Below are 22,601 nucleotides of genomic sequence, written 5' to 3' on the forward strand. Positions count from 1 at the left end.
GGGGATTGTTGGTATTTGGGCACCTATATGAATTTACCTAGCACCTACTAAGCAGCACCAACAGATTACATCAGTGATATTCATAAGTGGAAGGTATCAATCATTTCACTAATACACACAGGTCATATAAAGGCAAAAAGTAAAACCTCCCCTGTCTTCTCAACATCAAGGCCCTAAGGTTCAAGCACTCTATTAGCTGGTTTTACTTAAAGTGACACTAAACTCAGGAGTTAAATCTTAATTAAGCATTTAAGTACCTTAACTATTAACAATACAGGACCTTATTTGTGTATCACTTAGCTGTAGATCCTCAAATCATTAATTCTGACACTGTCCTTCCTTCTGGGGGGTGGCTACTTTTGTTCCCCATGGTCCCTGTGTGTGTTGTAAAGTAACCACCACTCCAAGCTCGCCCCCATGATAGACTAAAATTTCAATAGTAATTAGTAAACTAAATGTGAGATTGTAGTCCATCACAGGAGCGAGCTCAGAGTGGTGGCTACTTTACAACACACACAGGGACCATGGGGACCAAAAGTAGCCACCCTCCAGAAGGAAGGACAGTGTCAGCATGAATTCAGAGATAATTTGAAGATACAGTTTTGTTAATAGCGAAGGTACTTAAATGCATTTTTAAGATTTAACTCCTGAGTTTAGTGTCACTTTAAGCTGACCATACACCAGTAATATTTTGTTCGACTTTCTAATAGTTAATGTTGTCAAATCGACAACTAATTTTAACTGCAGTAACAGAGAAGCAATATGGAACATTTTTCCTGAATAAATTATATTCTAATTGTGAATCTAGTTTTCATTCAGGAAACTCCATTCATTTCTAAAATCTAATGTAATTTTTCATATGTCGTATGAAAATCCACCAATGTATGGCCAGCTTTACTCTTCATGCAGGCCACATGAGCACTAAGGGCTTGGGACAGAGAGCAAAGAAAATCCATTGTTTATGGCCATTATGAAATATTCTCCATTGTGTTTATATTGACTGCACGAGATGCTGATACTTGTATTCATGGGGAGACTACAAATATGAAGAATTCTGAATACACAAGCATAAAAGCCTATGAAAACAAATAGATAACAAAAACTAGTTAAGATGTGATAGCTTCTTTGGAAGAGTTTATGGTTTTCATAGTTTTAAATTACAGAATCTTTAATTAACAGCCAGCAGATGCAAAATGTACAGAAACCTTACACAGTACTGAAACCTCATATATAGTAATTAATGCATTTCCTTGTAAGAGTTGTAAATCAATAGCAGTGTAATCCCACATTATGTGCAAGCTGCAGTTTTGAGTTGCCATGTACAGATTCCTAATTAGAGGTAAGCAGGTGCATATCATAATTCCTTCTTATTCTGTGTCTAAGGAAGGGCACAGTGGTGTCTAACATGTTTACATATTTAATCAAGTGTAAAATAGTATGAAATAACCAAGCCTTGATGATTTCCATTTGTGGATTCTAACACTGTAAGGAAAAAAAAAATCTTTACAAATATAATAAACTGTGTTCTTTTCTTGGCAGCAGGGGAGTGGCATGTGGCACCAAGCTAAGCTATCAAATACATAAAACAGCAAAGTATCTATCAGCTAGCAGCGCATACATCAAATTATATTTCTTCTGATTCCAGTGGGGGAATGTGAAGAAAATCTATAAACAGATAACTGTGGAAAATCAATGAATTTAAAATCCAGTACTATCACCATTTATGAAAGTCTACACACAATAAACAGTGAAGTTATCCAATGTACTTATATTCCATTTAAAAGGTCTTAAAGGAAGTGCACAGTGTTTTTCTGTATATTTTACTTTTCCTACAGTGACACTACACTCAGGAGTTAAACCTTAAAATGCATTCAAGTACCCTATCAACAAAAATGTATCTTATTTGTGCATCACTCACCTGTTGATCTTCAAGTCATCTCTGAATTTGTGCTTACACTGTCTTTCCTTCTGGAGGGTGGCTACTTTTGCTTCCCATGGCCGATATTTTTGTTGTAAAGTAGTCACCGCTCCAAGCTCACTTCCATGATGGACTACAATCTCATGTTTAGTTTACTAATTTGTATTGAGATTATAGTCAATCATGGGAGTATGCTTGGAGCGGTAGCTACTTTACAACACACACAGGGTCCATGGGGAGCAAAAGTAGCCACCCTTCAGAAGGAAGGACAACATCAGCATGAATTCAGAGATTATTTGAGGATCTCCAGCTGAGTGACACACAAATACTTAAACTTCTGCCTTGCCGCAATACTTGAAAGTATTTTTGAGATGTAACTCCTAAATTTAGTGTCACTTTAAGCACCTGATTCTGAAACTCAAAAGATGGTATCAATGTTCAGAGGAGCTCCAAAGACTCAGGCTGCAGTAAATTCACACTCTCGGTAAAGTCTGTAGTGTGCCTCTCACTTCCCAAATCAGTCTCCAAAACATCAGCCGCACAGAGACCAGAGTAAGTTCAGTTTTCATCACCATGAAAGTCTCCCACGCCACGCCAACACCACGTCTCTATGATTAAGCCCAGTTGGTAAAACGTGTGAGAAGAGTTGGCGTGGTGTGGGAGACTTTCATGGTGATTTACATGCTGATCATTATTCTTCTGGATCTGTCTTTTTGATATTTGCTTGGATTTATTTCAATACATTTTGGATAACACTTACTCTGGTCTCTGTGCGGCTGATCTTTTCGAGACTCAAGCGATGGTATTATCACAACAGGGATCTGATTTTAGCAGATCAATAATTATTTGTATCTGTCAGAAACCAATAGCCTGATCCAGCTAAATATTTTATGTTGGTCCAAAGGGTGAAAGATTATCTTCTTGAATATGTTTTATTTTTCTCAAAACTCTGGTTAGATAATAGAGCTGCAAACAACACAGTTTTTTTTAAAGGCAGCACTCATTTGTCTTTTGAGTGAAATTCATATTTTTTTGTACAAAATGTTGAGTTTGTGCACAGGTAAAAAATACTTTAGCTCAGGCTAATGCTATCAGTTTATAAACTGCTGCTTCCTGAGCAATGCACTTCTTTCACATTCAGGTTTACAGATGTGACAGAGATTAAAAACACGTCTACCATAATAAACTGTTACAAAGCTTCAGAACTTTGAGGTGCATGCATTGTAATTTGAGCAATTTGTCTGACCACTATTGATTGACATTTTGCAATTAAAAAACGGATATGTTTACCTTTGTTTACATTTATTTTTTTACTGAACTGAATTACAAGCAGATGTAAAAGCAGCATTTACTCCAGATTTTTATTATTAAAATGACATTATGATAACATCGAACCAGCACAGGTACATAAATCTGTAAAACACATGGATGACCTCATCTGTGAGCTGCTGCTGCTTCTACATTATCCAGTCACAGGCTGAGTCAGCTTAGACCAAGGCTATATTGCTTAACCACTTGAGTTCCACAATTTTAAAACAGCACAGGAACAGCAGCTGTTTCTTTTGGCTCTTTTTTAAAATGCTACTCGGAATCACTGTTTTTTCCCACTGTGTGCATCACAATGTAGCACTGAAAGGGGAATAAAAGTCCATTAAGGTAAAATGCCAAGTTCACTTTGTGCTTTACCATTTTGCTATGTTGCATAAAAGTCACACTAATGTGATATCAACAGACTTTGTTGGTAATATTTTGTGGTAAATATATGGGGTTGTGCAAAATGCATAAACATTGTTTAGGGAATAAATACAGGAAAATGTTTTTTTTCTTCTAATGTTTTACTATTTATTCACAAACAACAAGGAAAAATATGATTCTAAATTTGCTACAAAATGAATGCCCTATCTTATTAAGAAAACGGTGTATAATATGTTGGGGGTTAGACTACAAATGCTAAAATGTATGATTGAGACACCCCAAAATGAAAAAAAAAATGCTTTGGTTCTCAAGTGTATTTAAAGAGAAAAGGCCCCTGAGACTCAAGTAGGTAGCTGCAGTGAGATCTGCAGGAAGATCCATGATCTGGCTGTGCTGTCTGCCACTCCCTGGATTATAAAACTGACTAAATGAAATTCCAACTCCTTTGACAGATAAAACAGCTATGCACATATATTGTATATTATGACAAACAGTCCAAGGTCATGAACAGAGTTTACAGATGTGTTCTTTTAATCAGTCAGAAAGAAAAGAGATGGTTCTGGAAACAACCAAGTTAATTTACCAAAAGAACAGAGCATGTTCACCTCTGCGCTAGTATGATAATTCACTAACTAAACTTAACTGTCAAGCCTCCCAGCACAATATACTGTATGGGACCATACATCAATAATAAATAATACATTAATAAGTGCTATGTGCTTAGTGTTATAACATGCAAGGTATAATAAAAAAAATTTGGTGAATGTTTAAATAAAAAATTACAGTAAATAACTAATTACAGTAAAATACACATTGCCATTAATCCCCCCTTAAAATACTCCCCCTCACTTCGAACGCACTTATCCCATTATTCTTGCCACCTTCTGAAGCAGTTCTAAAAAGCCCTTTTTCATGAGTGTCTTTAGTTGCGCTGTCTTGGCTGCCTCAATGTCCATTTTGACTTTGGGGAAGAGCCAGAAGTCTCATGGTGCCAGATCCGGTGAATAAGGTGGATTAGGGCCCACAGTGATGTTTTTATTTGACAGCAATCGCCAAATTTCACACTCACTCGCCTCATGTTCAAATCTGTTGTTAAAATGCTTTGAATGGAACCATAAGAGATGTTCAGATCCTCAGAAATTTACCTAATAGTTAGTCGCCTGTTTGATCGAATCATTTTGCTTACTCTGTCAACATTCTCTTGGGTTTTTGATGTTGAAGGACGTCCCGATCTCTCCTCTTATTTTAAGTGATTCACAACCATTACGAAATTGATGAACCACTTGTAAACCATCTTCATTGTCACTGCAGCATCACCATAAACTAATTTGAACATTTCATGTGTTTCTTTAGCACTTTTTTTGCAGTTTGAAACAAAATTTAATGTTAATACATTGTTCCTGATCCATGATTTACGGCACACTTTAAAACACACCTTCTTTCAACAGTAGCTCACAACTGACTGCCTGCACTGAACAAGTTGAAATTTGACACACACTGTTACTAAGGTTTGATGCGTTGCTTTGCATATTGAAGATCCCTGACTTTCTGTGCATTAACCATATTTTTTTTAATCACACCTAGTATATCCCAATACATTAGATAATAAGGGAAGTTGTTTAAAAAGTCCATGCTAGTAGTGCTATACAGCAAGATACTGGTGTAAATCCATCTCCAATGCGGGAAGACATTATCCAATCAAGATCAACTCTGTGCAATCAAAACCTCTACTTATTAGTGACCAGCTCCCTTCCACCTCTGTGCATATACTCTCACCTTCTATTATTGACCCTATAACAATCCTAGGTCCAATGCATTTGCTGACCACTCTGGGGGGGTCAGATCCTATCACTAGGCTCTCTCTCCTGGCCTTCCATTATCCAACAGCTTCACCCATATGTAATAGACAAATTACATCTAACCATAGTGCTCTCTGTAGTCCAAGTTTTATTATAATATAAAGAAAAATCACTCACATATACATGTGCACAATAACCAGTGCACATAGTATTGACAAAGTCCGAAGCATGTAATGTGTAGGATGGAGCTCGCATTACGTCATATAGGTGGGATGAGCAGATACACATGCTGGGAACCAGAGAAGGACCCCAGCATAGGATCCATTACCCACAGCAGACAAGCAGTTTAGTAGTGTCACACTTATTAATTTAATGTTCACTTTACAAACTACATTTTCACTTTGCAAGGTAATTTTTCACCTCATATACTTAGGCTACCTCATATACTAAGCTAAGTGAAAATTCCCTTTGTAAAATTAACATTTATTTTGTTAATTGATGCTCAACCCCCTTTTTCAATAAAGTTTTCTACTAATTCTTACCTAAACCAAAAACAGAATAATGCCCTGACCTCTGCACTGTGCGTCACACCCTGACCTCTACACTGTGCGTCACACCCTGACCTCTGCACTGTACGTCACACCCTGACCTCTGTAATCTGCCTCACACCCTGACCTCTGTACTGTGCGTCACACCCTGGCCTCTGCACTGTGCGTCACACCCTGGCCTCTGCACTGTGCGTCACACCCTGACCTCTGTACTGTGCGTCACACCCTGACCTCTGCACTGTGTGTCACACTCTGACCTCTGTACTCTGCCTTACAACTGACCTCTGCAGCTTGAAAATTTAATTTTTAAAATTGATTCAGCTGCGTTAGGTCCTGCACAGCAGCCTTCTGTGGAACCACCCGGCACCTGCTTACAGCGCTTTGCCGCCCGCACATCTCCTCCTCCTGAGACCCTCTGCACAAGACATCAGGCCGGCATTCCAGAGCAAAGAGGCAGAACAGAGTATGTACCAAATTCATATACTAATATTTTGCATTACTTTATAATGTATTGCTGGGATTTGTAGTCTTCTATAGATGATGGCATTCTGCATTAGAGTGTGAGCTCCTCTGTACAGAGACTGTTGTGACTGGTTCAGTGTTCTCTGTACAGTACTACGGTATATGTCAGAGCTATATGAATATAAAATAATAGTTTGTTTGTGACAGAGAGAGCTGGGGGGAGGGGTTAGTGGGCCAGTGAGATCCAGTTCCAGCACCCCCCCTTGAGAACAGGAAGAGGGGCCCGAGAAAAATCTTGCACCAGGGCCCTTTGTTCCTTAGGTCCGCCACTGGGCCTATGGATTCATATAATAATGTTTCATAAGAATCAAAGAATTGACTTCACCAGCCAAAGCCTGCTTAGAAGGAGGGTCAGGGGAAATAGTTTTTTTTTGCTATTTGTTTTGTGGCTACAAAAAGTAGTTTTCAAATGGTTTTTAGATTGATGGGAAGAGGAAGCTATGCTCTACTTTAGAGCAGGAAAAAACAAAAAAGGAAGTCTAAAGCGCTACTACCCTTGCAGGCAGGGGGTATTCAGGCCTGGGGGGCTTTGATGATGGAGGTTTGTGTGTCATCCAAAACTCCGTTTGGTGTTTAAAGGCGAGAGGGAGAGAGAGGTAACTATAATTTAATGAGACTATGAAGCATTTCATGCCTAATCTGTTACCTCTCTCTCCCTCTCGCCTTTAAACACCAAACGGAGTTTTGGATGACACACAAACCTCCATCATCAAAGCCCCCCAGGCCTGAATACCCCCTTCCTGCAAGGGTAGTAGCGCTTTAGACTTCCTTTTTTGTTTTTTCCTGCTCTGTCTTCACAAGTTGGACACCCCGGTCCATACTTAAACTAAAGCAGCACACCCTTTCACACACTTCATTACCCCCAACAAATACTTCCAAGAAGAATAGAGATCCCCCCCCCTTTTTTCAAACCCCCCCCCCCCTTCCGGAAGAGCGCTGCCACAGATAGGACTCAGGTCGCAAAACTTTCGAAATATGCTCTACTTTACTATTTGACATGACTACTTGACTCTACTCTACTTCTAGATCATGACTCATAATCTAGAAGGGGCTCATGACAGGGGGATAGCCCATGATAATTTGGTAGGTAGTAAGCAGTATTTTACATGTTTGAAAGAAATGTGTGAGTGTGGTGGATTTGTCTGTGGAATGGGTTGAAAAATGTAGGCTAGTGACTTAGCAGGACCTCACCTCACACTTCCACATACTCATCTTTTTATAAGCTATAATATATGTAGTGGCGAACAGTAAGACAAAGAAAATGAAGCTAGATATTATTGTTTTCATACTACGTAGAATATGTAGTATGACAGCAAATGCACAGTTTATTATTTCAAACAGGGCAAGTGAATGTATACAATAAAAATATAGTATTGCAGTAACAGTAGTACTTAAAAGGGTTACAAATCATATGCAAGGGTAAGTAAAGAATTGAAGGCTAAAGTATGGTGTTATATCTTTGCAAAGCAGAGTGCTACAATATATAGGCACAGGTTGATGAGTGTTTGTCTCCTAATTAAAAGGTCTTCTTATATTTTCTCTGAAAGCTAATATTAGATACTTTGGTAAGGTCTTGGATTGAAACACAATGCCAAAAGCTAGACCACCTTGGTAGCACAGTTCCAATATGCACTGCCTGGCTCTTTGCTTCACTGAGCAATGTTTACATTGGTAGAGAAAATAGGAGATCTGAGCTGGGCTGCATAGGAGGCCTGATTTTTGGCATAATAGCTAAGGCGCAGTGGAAGATCCCATACAGGGTTTCCATATAAAGGGTTTGTATGTACTTTAAATAATAAAAATGATACAAATAATAATTATAGCGCATGAACTGTGCATAACACATTACCTCAACTGCAGCTTTTGCCCTTTCAAATTCTTCTTCCAGTGAATGGTTTCTGGACAAAAAAGCTCCCCCCAAACGTGATTCTCGAGTCAGTAGTCCCTAAAAAAGATATACCGTATTCAATAATATTTCAATAATAAATTGAGATCAACAACTATACATTGCCGAGCGCAAAGTATTTCTTTACATTTTTGCCATAGCACCTACAGCTATCATGTTTCCAAACATCTGGGTCGACCTTTTTTTTCTGCTTTCCTGAACTTCCTGCCCAGTACAAGATCACAAGGGACAGCAAAATCTCTAGGAGCTATCCATCTACTAGCTTAGAGAAGGGAGAGGTGGGCAGCAGGGCAGTGGCTTGCCTTGCTGTCCCTGTGTGTTTGTAGAGACACACAAATCTTAAAAGCACACACAAGGGTGGCTCCATAGGACCATGCAAGGGAAAGAAGCCACCCTAAAACAGGATATTAGGGCCAGTGCTTAGGGGATTAACTGATTCTGCAAAAAACTAAATGTTTTAAACATCAAGGAGCAGCATCCATTGTAAGTAATTTCATCAGCATTTGAAATTACTTAAAAACCTTTTGACTTTAACCACTTCAGGACCGCCATATGTAATATATACATTGTCATCGTGAAGTGGTTATATTCAGATCACTTTTATAATTGTTTTCAGGAGGTGAAGCTTGTAAAGTACAAGTGATATTGGTGGCTGCACATGCACCCAGATCACTTGTACCCACCTGCTCCTCTGGGGGTGGGGCCTGGACTACAGGATATGGTGTCAGGATGAAGAGCGGGGCAGACTGAGGAAAGTTCATTTCCCAATCTGCTTGGTGACCAGTGAAGCAGGGAAACAGATGATTAAGCACAATCCTGTGCTTGATCTCTGTATTGGAGGGCAGGGGAGACATAATATGTGTATTAGACATGTGCCATTCGCTTTGTTCCAAATTGAAATTCAGAGGAATTTCTGCATATTTGGACATTCAGATGCATGCAAATTTCCAAATGAAAAAATAACGAATACGAACATACCAAATATTTTTCATAAAGGGGGCACCCAGATGCTGCCCCCCCCTTGTGAATAAGTAAGGGTAGTTGTTACCCCTACTCATTCACCAAACACAGTAAAATTGTAAATAAACACACCACACCATAAAAAAGAGTCCTTTAATTAAAAAACAGTTCTTGACAAGTTTTTTTATTAAAAAAAGAAAAACAAACCCAATCAAATGTCCATCGATATAATTCCAAGGTCAATCATGTTGTCCTGCGATGTAGATCCACGTCAATCACTACAGACGAAGGCCGCCGACTCACCGTGTCACCTGTGTTTTTTTTTTCAAAATAAAGGCCTTTTTTTTAACAGTGTTGTGTTTATTTACAATTTTACTGTATTTGGTGAATGAGTACTCATTCACATAGAGGGGGGCGGGATCTGGGTGCACCCAGATTCAGATAAGCCCCCCTGCCCACAGACCCGCACAAGCACCAGGCCAGGGTTGAGGGGAAGAGGCCCTTGTCCTCATTGACATGGGGACAAGGTGCTTTGTCACGGGGCTGCTCCGATCAAGGGATTTTAAGGGGGATGTACGGGATTTTAGGGGGGACCCCATGCTTTTTTGGCATCGGGGTCCTCCCTAAGATTCCTAACAGACCTAAAGGGTCTGGTATAAATTGGGGGTGGGGGGAGGCACAGACTCGTTTTTTCCTTTTTTGTTTCTGTGGACTGTCAAAAGTTAAAAAGAAAAATGTCACTTTTTTTCCTAATGTCACTTTGCTGCAATGGATATTTGTTCCTGAATATCAGTTTAACTCATCCCAAATTAACGAAAATGTAGTCTAAAATCTGAATCCTGAAACAAATTGACTTTTGGACCTGAATCCCGAAAAAGTCAGAAACAAAACAAAACGAATACATTTTTCTGCCAGCTTACATGTCTAATGCTTATGTTTTCTGCTTTTTTGTTTTTTTTAAATAAAATACAAGCAGCAAAAATGAAATCAGCCACTGCTATGCTCTAGAATACCAGACAGATATATACATACATCACAATACCTAAATATAAAATAAAGCATAAGGAGGAAGTCAAGAAGGAGGAACCCTTCCCAAATGAGGAAAGGTAGCTCCACTAACTCCACTAGCAGGGAAGAGAGATTGAAGAGCATCTTGTTACATTCTTTTATAGCAAACACTTTCTCTAGGTCTATTATATACTCCATTGATTTTAGCAAACACAATTGAAAATCCATGTACACTTTTGTTCAGAGGCTACAACACTGCAACTCCTGAAACTTTGAAAATGTACACTGTACATACTATAAGCTTCAATTGTATAACATATATACATTTTACCAAAAAGAACTACAGTTCAAGTTATTGTGCAACCTTTAACAAGTAATGTGTTGTGATTTACAGTGTGTGAGACAATTTCGAATTCATCATGTGTCTTTATCACATTACACCACATTGATCTGTTTCATGTAAAACTCACTATGTAAGATTTGTAGGTGTAGTCATCCATGCTTGGAATTCTTGCTGTAACGTATCCATGTTCTGCATGAAAGATTTCAAGACACAGGCCAAGGTTCTCTAGCACACAAGGTGCAGATGCCAAAGTTCACCTCTGCCCTGTGGTGGATTGTGCTTTCATGTCATCAGAGTGGCCGTGCATTTCCTTACATAGAAGACTTTTAGACAGCACACATCCTGCATAATGTGAGACTGCCCAAAATTTCAGCACACTGACTGTATCATACACCAAGCCCCTGTGTAGTTATAAAATAAAAATCCTCTATAGCCCTTGGTGTAATAAGTACATATCTTATATGTATATGAACATACATACAAGTGTGCTGTCCTGCAGTTATCATAGCGAGTAATTTGCTAGCACACCAAATTCTTCATCATCAAAACACCTTTATTGACATTGGTCGATCATGAAATTGCAGGAAACATGCAACGTTTCGGGACTACGTAGGGTCCCTTCATCTGGCATTGTTATCCTGCATGGTCCTGAAAAATAGCATTTGTCCTGTGATTTCACGATCAAACAATGTCAATAAATATGTTTTTGATGATGAAGAATTTGGTATGTTGGTGACCTACTCAGCCTTTCTCAACCAGGGTGCTGTGGCCTCCTCAGGGGTGCCTCAAAAGTATGTGGAAGTAGGATTGTGATGTGAAGAGGGGAATGAAGACTGAATTGAAGGGGGCTCCTGGTGTAAAAGGGGAGCTCTGGTGTGAGAAGGGGCGATTCTGATATGAAAGTGGGGCTTCTGATGTGAAAGGGTCTACTGATGCAAAGGGTGAATCTGATGTGAAGATGGGGGAAAGAAATCTTGATTTGAATGGGGCAATGTGAAGGGAGGAATCCACTTTTTTTTTGTGTTTTTATGTGGGGTCCACCTTAAAATCTATGACATTTTAGACTGGTGTGCCTCAAGGTTTTGCATCATTTTAAAGGGTGCCGTGACTAAAAAAGGTTGAGAAGCGCTGTTCTATGTTATATTCTGTGGCACCATCCACTTGTCACTACAGCACCGAGAGACAACAGGAGATATACTGGCTAGGTGTGTGATGGGATCTCTACATTATCCTACAGTTACTAATCACAGAAGTGTAATTGCTGATAAGGGATGCTTTATCCAAAATAAATAAATAAATAAACAAATAATAATAATAATATGTAACACACACACCTTTATGTGTGAAACTGCATAACTTCACTATCTTTATTATTAATAACAATTATGAAAACAATAGTAATATTATTTTGCTGGTGTTTCAAATGCTGCAAGCTCTAACTGAATCGCAAGCCTCCATACAGGTAGTGAGCAAGTGCTAGAAAATCGCCATAAACATCAATGCTTTAGTCAGGATTAGGCAAGTCAGTCATCATTACAACAATGCTCCAGCTCTGAGATCCCCATGAGATGTTCAAGTGGTAGAAAAAACAATTAGAGTCTGGTAAAAGCATCTAAATATGATTTAGTCCAGAATGAAATTCCATTAACTAGTATGGAGTATTGATAATGGATATAAAAATACACCTGTCCTAATATAGCAACATTTCAGCAGCTGACTAGCAGGCCATCAATATTTAATGATTTGCTCCATTACAAACCACAGACTATAAAGGTCATTTTTCAGGAGGTGAAAACAACCAAATCGTATAACATTAAAGCATTAGCTGAAAGAAGTCCATTCCCATAACTACTTGTTAGTGACCCTTTGATCTTTGGGATCTCCTGAATAATACATACATAATACATACACTTATGTGAAAGACATATTTTCAAACATGCCAAGGCTCAAATAATACAGTGCATGGAGTTTGTATGTTTTTCTGCTGACCCAAAGTATATTAATATTTAAATGGCTTGAGCATATCCAGTATGTCAGTGCTTTCAATCATAGAGGCTTTACCTAGGGCACTCCTCCAGACTTTGTTACACCTATCAAGGCATTTTGATATCTGCATAACTCCTCCCAAGAGCCAACCCGCTAGTTGCATCAGGGCTGAGGCCTCATAAGAGGAGTACTACGATGTTTTCAGGAAGCTATGTACAGCTACCTGCTGGCCCCTGCCACTAGCCATTATATGTCTGCATTGTATACAGAAGCACAGAAACCCAGTAATGACATAATTGGGTCTACAATAAGGTATGTAATGAAAAGGGAAAGGTTTTAATCAAACACTTCATGTAAATGGGGGTGGGAAGGGAGCAACCTGGAAAGGCAAAAATAAAAAGGATATAAAATTTCAGCTTTAAAAAAGTTTTCAAACTATTTTTTTTTTTAACATTTAGGGATCCTGTCTAGTAATTTCCTAAACTAAACTGTTACTTATTTTGTTCTTATCCTTTTTCCTGTTTGTAATCCTCACATTCTGTGGCTACCTGATGTATGCACAGCTAATGAGTTCCAGATGGCAAATTGGAACTTATCAATAGGTCAGCATATTCATGTGCCTCAGAAAAGCTTCAATTCCCCTAATGCCTTACCAAGTATACAGTATATGTGCACAAATTGCTGTGTTAGCTTTCCCCCTCAGATATAACTTAATGAGCATTCATTTTAAAGACATCTAAAAAAGCCAAACTGTGTACAAGACTTGCCATACTTTTCTTAACAAAAGGGCCAAATTAGCTTAAAAAGAAAAGATACAATGTCTTCGTATAAGTTACAACTCATACAACTTAATTTGTCAGGACTGAATCATGGCACCTGAAATTGCTGACTTGCTTTGAATGTGGATGTTCCAGGACTGTCATCATTAGCCTTGCCCTAATAGTGAATCGTTATTTCGTGCAGATCAGGTGTCACGGATGTTCATACTTCTTCCAGGTCTGTGAATCACCAAGCAGTACAACAAGCATAAAAATGACAGCCTGGCGGCATGCACCTTAGAAAGCAAGTCAGCAATGGCAGCTACTAGGTTTCTGTTCAGCATGTTCCTACTTGAGTTCACATTTCTTTTTTTTTATAAAAAGGAGTTATATTTGTACAATAAACCATACGGATGTACACTACTGCTCATATATCCGCTAGCACCTGAAATGAATAGAAGACTCTCCAGAACACTTGCAGAGAGTCCACATCTTCCAGCACAGGGAGAATAGCACTGGAGCATGTTGGGGACATACAGCTACCTAGATACAGGGGATACCAGCAAAAAGTTTAGTTTATTCATACAATGTTTCTATTAAATTAGTTTACATTAGGAATACCGTGCAAGAATGCAATTGCCCTCACAGCTAGTATCTACCCAACAATACCCACATACACAAACTGCATATTGGGTGATCTAATATGACCGATCAGCCTGTCCTTGGTGTTCTGATTATGGTATTTGATTGGACATTTACAGACACTTCTCTCTAGTGATCACAAAGTAATAGGACAATTAGAGAAGATCACAATGCCGGGTGTGATACTGTATATAAATGGATAAAATGCTTAATGTATATATAGCAATTGATACCTTAGGGGAGGTGTCTTTACTTCTATTTTACTCATGCTCTCACAAGTTAGCAGCTTCAGATTCTGTTTTATGACTTTAATGAAAAAAAAGAAAATATATAGATTGTATAGTTTGTTATTCTGGCCATTAAAGTGTGTGAAGATTAAAAATGAAGCTCATCATCCAGGAGACAAAGTCGCATGATGAAACGCATTAGAGGGGCGGGGCATGCTGACACATGAACGCTGAGGCGCCTAGAGAGAGGAAAGATTTGTACAGTACCGGAGATTACTGCGATAGGCTTCTGGTATTTGCTTTTAATGTATGTAGATTTTAATTCTTTCATAAAGTTTTTTAAAATGAGATTACGTTATGGGGATCATGTATTTGTATTTTGGAACTGTGCTGTATTAAAGGAAAGAGGCGTGGTACTATGATTGAAAAGAGCGGCTGTAGGGAGGGATATAGAAGAAAGCGACATATGTAAAGTGAGGAGAGACCATTCAGGAGGCTCATGAAGAAATCTGTTTAGGGTCTATCTTTAATAAGATGACCTTGAAGGTCCGGTGAGTGCGGTGCCTGCTATATATCACATCTGGAAACTGTTTAAAGCGGACCATTACCCATATCTTTAAAATAACAACAAACACACCTTTAGAAACTTTTAGTAATTACAGTCTACAAACACATACTTCTAGATAATTGCCGGCTTTGTATTCTTTGCAGACCTTATTTCTCTTTTCTTCCCCAGTCTTCTGACAGTGGCCATGTTTACTAAGGGCAGATTGCTAGCTCTCCTATTACTTTCTGGAATTATGGCACATGTGGCTTGACATGTGACTAGGACATGTGACCATGCACATCATCTCAGGGTAGAAAAATGCCTTTCCCTGAGCTTTGCTGAGATTACAGATGAGATTTCCAATCAATGCTCTGCTGATAACAAGGCAATGCCAGTGTGCATTGCATTGGCAAACTGAAGTAATTTGCCCTTTCAAAGCAGGAAGTGAATTCTCTGCAAGTGTAAGGGGAATACTTATTAAAATGAGGTGGTTTTCTATTAGTGATTGGGATATGAATTTGATAGGGGATAATTTATTCAAGTGAGGTGTGTGTGTTTTTTTAAGTAATTTATCACTTTTCTACATTTTTATTACACATATCATTTTTTTGGGTGTATGTTAGAATTTGATTTTTACTTAAGGTTTGTTGCATATTGGAATTAGTAAACGTATTTAACAGGATTCTAGCGCAGTGTAACATTTATGTGTTTATTTCTGGGTGGGAGAGCTTTTTTCTGTCATTGAGAACACTGCTGCTGAATTGGGATTTTTTTAGGAAACCTCATAGCGCAGGATATATAATCTACAATACAGTGAGGTTGATTTACACAAAAAAATTGAGCATGTTCACTTTGCAAAGTAAATATTCACAAAACACTAGTGAATGAGGCAATGCTGTGTTGACTTCAATCATCCAATCATGTGCAAACAAAAGTCCTGTTTTATTGATTTCTCTTGAGCCCATTATTGTGTATTGAAAGTGAACACAGCTTCACCTTGTTCATTATTCTACATGAAAACAAACTTTGCAGAGTGAAAATTATTTTGCTACGTGAACAGCCTTTGCACCTCAACACCACTGGGTGCTAACTATTCACAACCAAGTATCTTTGGCTTTTCAGAACACTAAATCTCAGAAGTGAAACCTAACTCAGAAGCCAAGTGCCACCCACGTGTTGCAAAACACCAATTTAAATTACCAAGCTTTTTAACTGTTATTTGGGGAAATATTTTGTCTAAATTGCATCCATAAATCATACGACAGGAAGCTGAAGGGCCTTTTGTGAATATGACCCCTTTTCTAGCTGGATTGAGCTATTTGAGATGTCTTTATTCTTAAAAGCCATAAACTTTTGTAATTATCATTATCTTTTTCAAGCTACAGCACCAGAAACAATCTTTCTAAACTGGAATGATTGCTCATTTTCCCTCATCACGTATCTCTTCTATGGATGTCCCCACCCTTAAAAAGAGACATGTTAATGAACAAGAGTAGAGTCACCAATGCATTTCAGGACATAAGATGATAATTTTAAAATGGTCAGCCATATTATAATTCTGCTGTTCATTAAAGATTAATATTTATCGGCAGTACAATTTAAATAATTATTTTGTTATTATTTACACAGCCGCTGACACAATCATTTACAGCCCTTGGGACCAACTTCTGTTAGTAGTTTATGTTTCCCTCTTGCTTTGTAATAGCAGTCATTTCTAGCAGTCTGATGTTATGTGTCTCCAGTCTATGACTGTCTCTTGGAGCATGTTCCCAGTCACCAACAACCCTGTAGCATATCTGCCCTCTCTGATTATCTCTATTGCATGTCTGTAGTATTTGACCATTTCCTGTTGCATGTGTGAGAAGTTTCTAAAAGGATAATGTAGCTTTACAGTTACTGGATATTATATGCAGCCTTTTATGTGATGTCAGGGGCTGCACTTGAGGCCCCCTATTACTGGTTTACATGGTACTAGAACCTTTTGCATCAGTGCCTGCCAATAATGAGCTTACAAGCCACTGTCTCTACCCTACTCTTTCAAATATGCATACTGGGGCTGGTTTGGACAGACACAAATTAAGCTATCGATATGTTTTGGAAGGGAACCCATACAAACATCCCAAAAACATAAAAAATCTATCTAAATCCAGGGCCCAACGCTGTAAGAAACGTAATTCTATCCACAACACTGTCTAATGAGTAAAATGTGTTGAATCTGTCTAGAAATCACCCCAACATACAGGAAAGTTTTTTGTTTTTTTTTAAACTGAGGACAGTGAAATTCTGTAATACGTTACTGAGTTGCTAAAAACCTATATTTCTCAATGCAGACATGTTACATTAAAGATCAATTGCGTTTCCTGGAAAAAAAGTTTGAATAGTGCTATATGCCAACATACAGTAGATACTCTGAAATCTACCTAAAGAGCTGTAGAGAGATGTAAGCCCTCACGGGCAGGGCCCTCCTTACCATCTTGTCTTGTATTGTATTGTGACTGTAATGTCTTCCTTATATTGTAAAGCGCAGTGCAAACTATTGGGGCTAAATAAATCCTGTATAATAATAATAATAATAATAATATGTGAGCGTATGGAGAGCAGTCAAATGACAGAGAATGTGTGACATTGCTTGAAATATTAACCCAGGTATGTCCTGTGAAACTGAAGTAGGTTTTCATAGTACTGATTAAATAGTTATAATTGTATTATTATCACCAATAAAATGATTATCTAAATGTTCTGGATGTGAAAGTTTGATTTGCTAGTAATTATTGTTTGCAGACAAGAGGCTCAATTCAGAGAAAACATACCTGAAGTATCTTTATTTTCAAAAAAGTAACAGTTTTTTTTAAGCTGAGTTGAATGGGCCATACCCACTTAATTGTCTCCTCTTTCCTCTTAAGTTAAATGGGCTTTGCTGTTTATGCAACATTGTGTTGTATTGTTCTGTTTTTTTTTCTTACTATTGGGTTACTATGTTTCTGTTCTTACTTCTGAAATGACAAATTTATGTTATCTCATTGTATTTCTATTTTCCTTGTTATGAATAAATATATTAAACAAAAAAAAATATAGTCACATGGCTGAAACTGAAGCTACTATAGCTTTGTAAATTCAGCCTAATACAGTTTTTTCCCCCCAGTTATTTTTCTGATACAGTATTACCTTGGTTCATGAACGCTTCTGTTCGCGAACAATTCGGTTAGAGAACAGGAAGTTTGGCAAAATTTTGCTTCCCTTCACAAACTCCAAATAGGGTGATGAACACGACCGCGGCCATCTTCCCTTCCTCTGACACGTGGTCGTGGCTTCCTCTAGTCGATATCACAGTGGCAGTCATACCTGTGCACACTTGCTGTGAAGCTTTTCTGTGTGCTTTTTAGCACATACAGTACTGTACAGTGTTATTCAATCCAGCATGGCTCCAAAGAAAGTGCAGAGCAAGCATGGTGGTAAAAAGAAAGTACAGAGTGGTGATGAATTTACATATGGTTCAGAACAGATTAACCTCATTTACATTGAACCTTATGGGAAAATTCGATTTGGTTCGCGACCAATTCGGTTCACGAGCAGAATCGTGGACTGAATTAAGTTCGTGAACCGAGGTACCACTGTATATGTGTAAAAAGTACAGCTTGATGTGAACAATGAAGTTGGTATATATAATATATAATTATATATACCAACTATATATAATTGGTAACTGTAAAACGCTGCGTAAATTGTCAGCGCTATAAAAATATATATAACAATAACTAAAAGTCATAACTTATTGCTAGAACTGCTGGACAAGCAGTAGAAAATCATTAAATGACTGGTCTCCTAAAATTGTGCAATACTGAAATACAATAATGTTGCAGAAGGTATTAGTAAGGCATTTCCTCACCTCAGTGGAGGAGTCTAATCACTCAACAATTACTCATTTGTGAGATTATTTTTCCATTTGAAATATACCATTCCAGAGTGAGACTGATTTCTTAAATGTCACCTAACAATCCCGGAGTAGCAATAACTAGTGATTTTATATATAGGTAATATTTCCATTCTCAAACATAATTTTTTTTCCTGTCTAGTCCTATTTCTATTGTGTACAGTGATTGGTTGACATAGTACAGCCTATTAGTCTACCATATGCCCTACAGGTCCCTCACACTGTCTGGCACTGATGCTGCAAATTTCGAGAACCCTGGGATGACATCACAGGGTTAACACATCTCTATAGCTCTACTCTACATGTAGGTAGCAAAAAGAAAAGTTTTTGAATAGAAAAGCCTATGTGAACATCACAAAGATCACAATGTATATTTTTTGTATGGAGTTTATCTTTGAATTTGTTTTTACTTACAACTAGCATAAGTACCTAAATCTCTCTTGATATTTACCTCCTGTAACTACCTTGCATAGTAGCTTGCATAGTAGAAGAGAGATGATACATTTCTGAGCCTATTCTTTGTATAGCGTTGTTAATCTCCTTTCCTAAGCATGCTTACATGTGGGTTGAGAAGACGGATAACCTGATCAGTGTGCTGCTTCTCTTCAATACCCAATAGTATTATCCTGATGATGGGCTTGAATCTACTAGTAACATTTTCCTGACTTTGTGGATAACCATATTTCCAAAGCTCACTGAACTGTTTGGAAAATAAGGATCTTTATCCTAGTTTGCTAACTTCATAAACTGAGCCTAGTAGCATGTGATAAAATAAATTCACAGCCCTTCCAATAAGTCATGATAATGTAATTTCATAAAATGACTACTGCAGCAACAATGTATCTCAATTAATCGGATGCGATCTGCCGGTTATGAAAATAAGAGTCTATGGCTATCAAAATGGAAAGTGCAGTTATATTAGCATCTTTACGAGTTATATTCTGATATCATCTGCTGTACTTCATGTTTTATAGGACATACCACTTAGAGATTTCATTGTTTCAGGTACTTTCATCAGCTATAGTAGAGAAGCAAAAGTGGGATTTATGCATTAACTCAGCTCTTTATGCACCCGAAATAAACAATATAATATCTAAATGAGGAGCCACGGGATGCATAAAATCCATTACATTCAGATTCTAATTTAGATGAAGTTCAGAAGTAGAGAATCAAGAAAAAAGATGTCAGGCCCTCATCTACTGTTTAACGCGACAGGAGGCTGATTGTGTTGTCTCGACAACTGCCATTCTATATTCACACCAGGTTTTCCTTTTTTGCCTAGACTGGCCCGAGTTAACCTGTCATTTTCCATTAGATAACTGCAAGCAGTTTATGGAAAAATTACATAGGGGTCTATTCACGAAGCTGCCGAAGGATCTAGCCGTAGCTTCGGCCGATCATTCACTATAGCCCGTACAGCTCCCGAACGTGGCCGAGGGGCTCAGTCGAGTCGAACGCATTGGCCGGCTGACAGCCTGCTTCTGTCAGCTGGGCGGAGCCCTGGCTCCGGCCACTTGCAGAGAGATCAGCATCCATGGTTACCCACTAACCAGAGACACTGATCTCCAAACAGCAAACTCTCCCTGGCGCTCCGGGAGTCACCTGCTCCCGGGCGCAAAGGAGAGGAACACTGCTGTTCCTTTTTTTTTTATTCTGACACGGAGCCGTGTCATTATAGAAAAAAAATAAAAATAAAATGTTTGCCCATTGGAATGCATTGCTAGATTCCTATTGGCTATTTCAATTTGCATTAGCCAATAGTAAACTAGCGTTGTGCCCGCCCTCTGCTGCAGTTCTCCATCAGGTCCATCAGCAGAGGGCGGGTACAATGCTAGTTTACTATTGGCTATTGCAAATTGAAATAGCCAATAGGAATCTAGCAATGCATTCCAATTGGCAATTATTATTATTTTTTTTTCTATTCTGACACGGCTCCGTGTCAGAATAAAGAAAAAAACAAGAAAAAGCAGTGTTTGTCTCCTGGCGGCCGGGAGCGAGAAGCTCCCAGAGCGCCCGAGAGAGGTTTTTTTTCTTTTTTTTTACGGCAGCAGACCCGACGGACAATAGAAAACTGTTGGGCGGAGCTAGCTGTCACTCCTAGCTCCGCCCAATCGTTTTCTATTTACTTTTTTAAAACTTTAAAACTATTTTTCTGTTCTGCTCGGTCCCTCTGAGGGACCGCGCAGAACAGCCGAGCCGAATGCCGCTTAGCGGCATTCGGCTATTCACTCACTGCTGTTCGGCATCTATGAGAATAGACCGAATGCCGCTTAGCGGCATTCGGCTATTCACTCACTGCTGTTCGGCATCTATAAGAATAGACCGAACAGCAGTGAGTAGCCTGCCGTAGGTTTCGGCTCAGCTGATCCAGATGTTAGATCGGCTGAGTCAAACTCCTTCTGCACTCCATGCGAAGCAAGCCGATATACGGCTGAAATCAGCCGTACCAGCCTGAAGTGAATAGCCGAACAGTGAGTGTTCGGCTCACTTCAGGTCGGTCATTCAATCGGCTGCCTACGGCAGCTTTGTGAATAGACCCCATAGTGAAGTGAATATGATGTAAGTGAAAGCCACTACACATTCTGGACCTCATGTATATAAAGAAAATAAAAAGAAACTGGGGTTGTTTTACTAAAAGAATAGAGCATGTTCACTTCGTGTTGTGTATGCTCACGTTGCAAACTGACTGTTCAAGTAGCTTAGTACAACAGGTGAAGCTGTATTTATTTCAATTATCAAATTATGTGCTAGTGAAAGTCCCTTTTTTTAAATTCCCCTCGCATATGATTGGGTATGTAAAATAAACACAGATTTACCTTGTTCAGCAAGCTAAATCAACATACAGTTTGCAAAGGGAACATTAATTTGGCTGAGAAAACAGACTTCACTACTAGTAAATCAACCCCAAGGTGTTGTACACTGCAACCAATTAGCTTCCAACCATAATTTTCCTAGTACATATTAGAATTGGAAGATTGTTGTTGCAATGAGCATCATGTTTGATTCTCCTTAGTAGCATTGCTTTTAAGCTTCCAGCTGTCTTTGATGGTACTGTTAAGAGATGTGGAGCTAAGAAGTATGTGTTTTGAATTGTGGGTTTCACAGAATTTGGGCAAATTTGCCTCCAGGACTACTTTAGAGTTTCTCCCATCCTCTGGACCTCCCTAACCCAATGGCCTACTCTGTCCACCTGTGGGCAATCCTTGACAACTCTTCAGTTCAGGGAAGCCTATCCCACTTCTACCTTACAACCTAAACTTTACCTTCTCCATCAACTCTGCCGTGCGGGCCGCCTGGGTCACAATGGCATATCAGGATGCTGGCTGTCAAGAGGAATGCGCTGCTGTTAAATCACTGACAATCTGTCAGTGTTGTGTGCAGCGGCTCGTTCTTCCTCACATCCGCTGCTGAGCTGTGTCAGTGAAAGCCAGCAGCTGCTGCAGAAGAGACTGGACCCGGCGTTTGCAGTGAAGGAGGAGGCGGGGCCCGGCCAGTGATGTAAGAGGAGGCGGGGCCCATCAATAGATGAGAAGACAGGGCCCGACGATGAAAGAGGAGGCGGGGCCCGGCGACCACGGAGGCGGACCGCGCTGACAGGTAAGATGTGTGCAGCCCACCTGAGACCCTGCAGAGCCCGCCATTGAGTGTCTCCCTTGCACCTCCCTTGTACATTGTAAGCTTTCATGATCAGGACCCTCCTAATCCTTGTGTCTTGCATTGTATTGTAACTGTACTGTCTCCCATTATGTTGTAAAGGGCTGTGCAAACGGTTGGTGCTATATAAATCATTCATTTTTATTTATTATGTAAT

The 22,601-nt window shown here is 39.0% G+C and overlaps 1 protein-coding gene across 2 annotated transcripts in view; it reads right to left on the minus strand.

The window, feature by feature from the left end:
- Positions 1–22,601, minus strand: part of PEX5L (peroxisomal biogenesis factor 5 like) — a 186,827-nt gene that overhangs the window by 21,529 nt on the left and 142,697 nt on the right. For both annotated transcript variants that reach the window (XM_018554893.1, XM_018554894.1), the window contains exon 7: positions 8,332–8,427. In XM_018554893.1, coding sequence (XP_018410395.1) covers positions 8,332–8,427 — 96 coding nt within the window. The remainder of the gene's footprint in view (positions 1–8,331; positions 8,428–22,601) is intronic.

Source organism: Nanorana parkeri, unplaced genomic scaffold, assembly GCF_000935625.1.
Source record: "Nanorana parkeri isolate BGI_ZX_2015 unplaced genomic scaffold, ASM93562v1 scaffold177, whole genome shotgun sequence".
NCBI lineage: Eukaryota > Metazoa > Chordata > Amphibia > Anura > Dicroglossidae > Nanorana > Nanorana parkeri.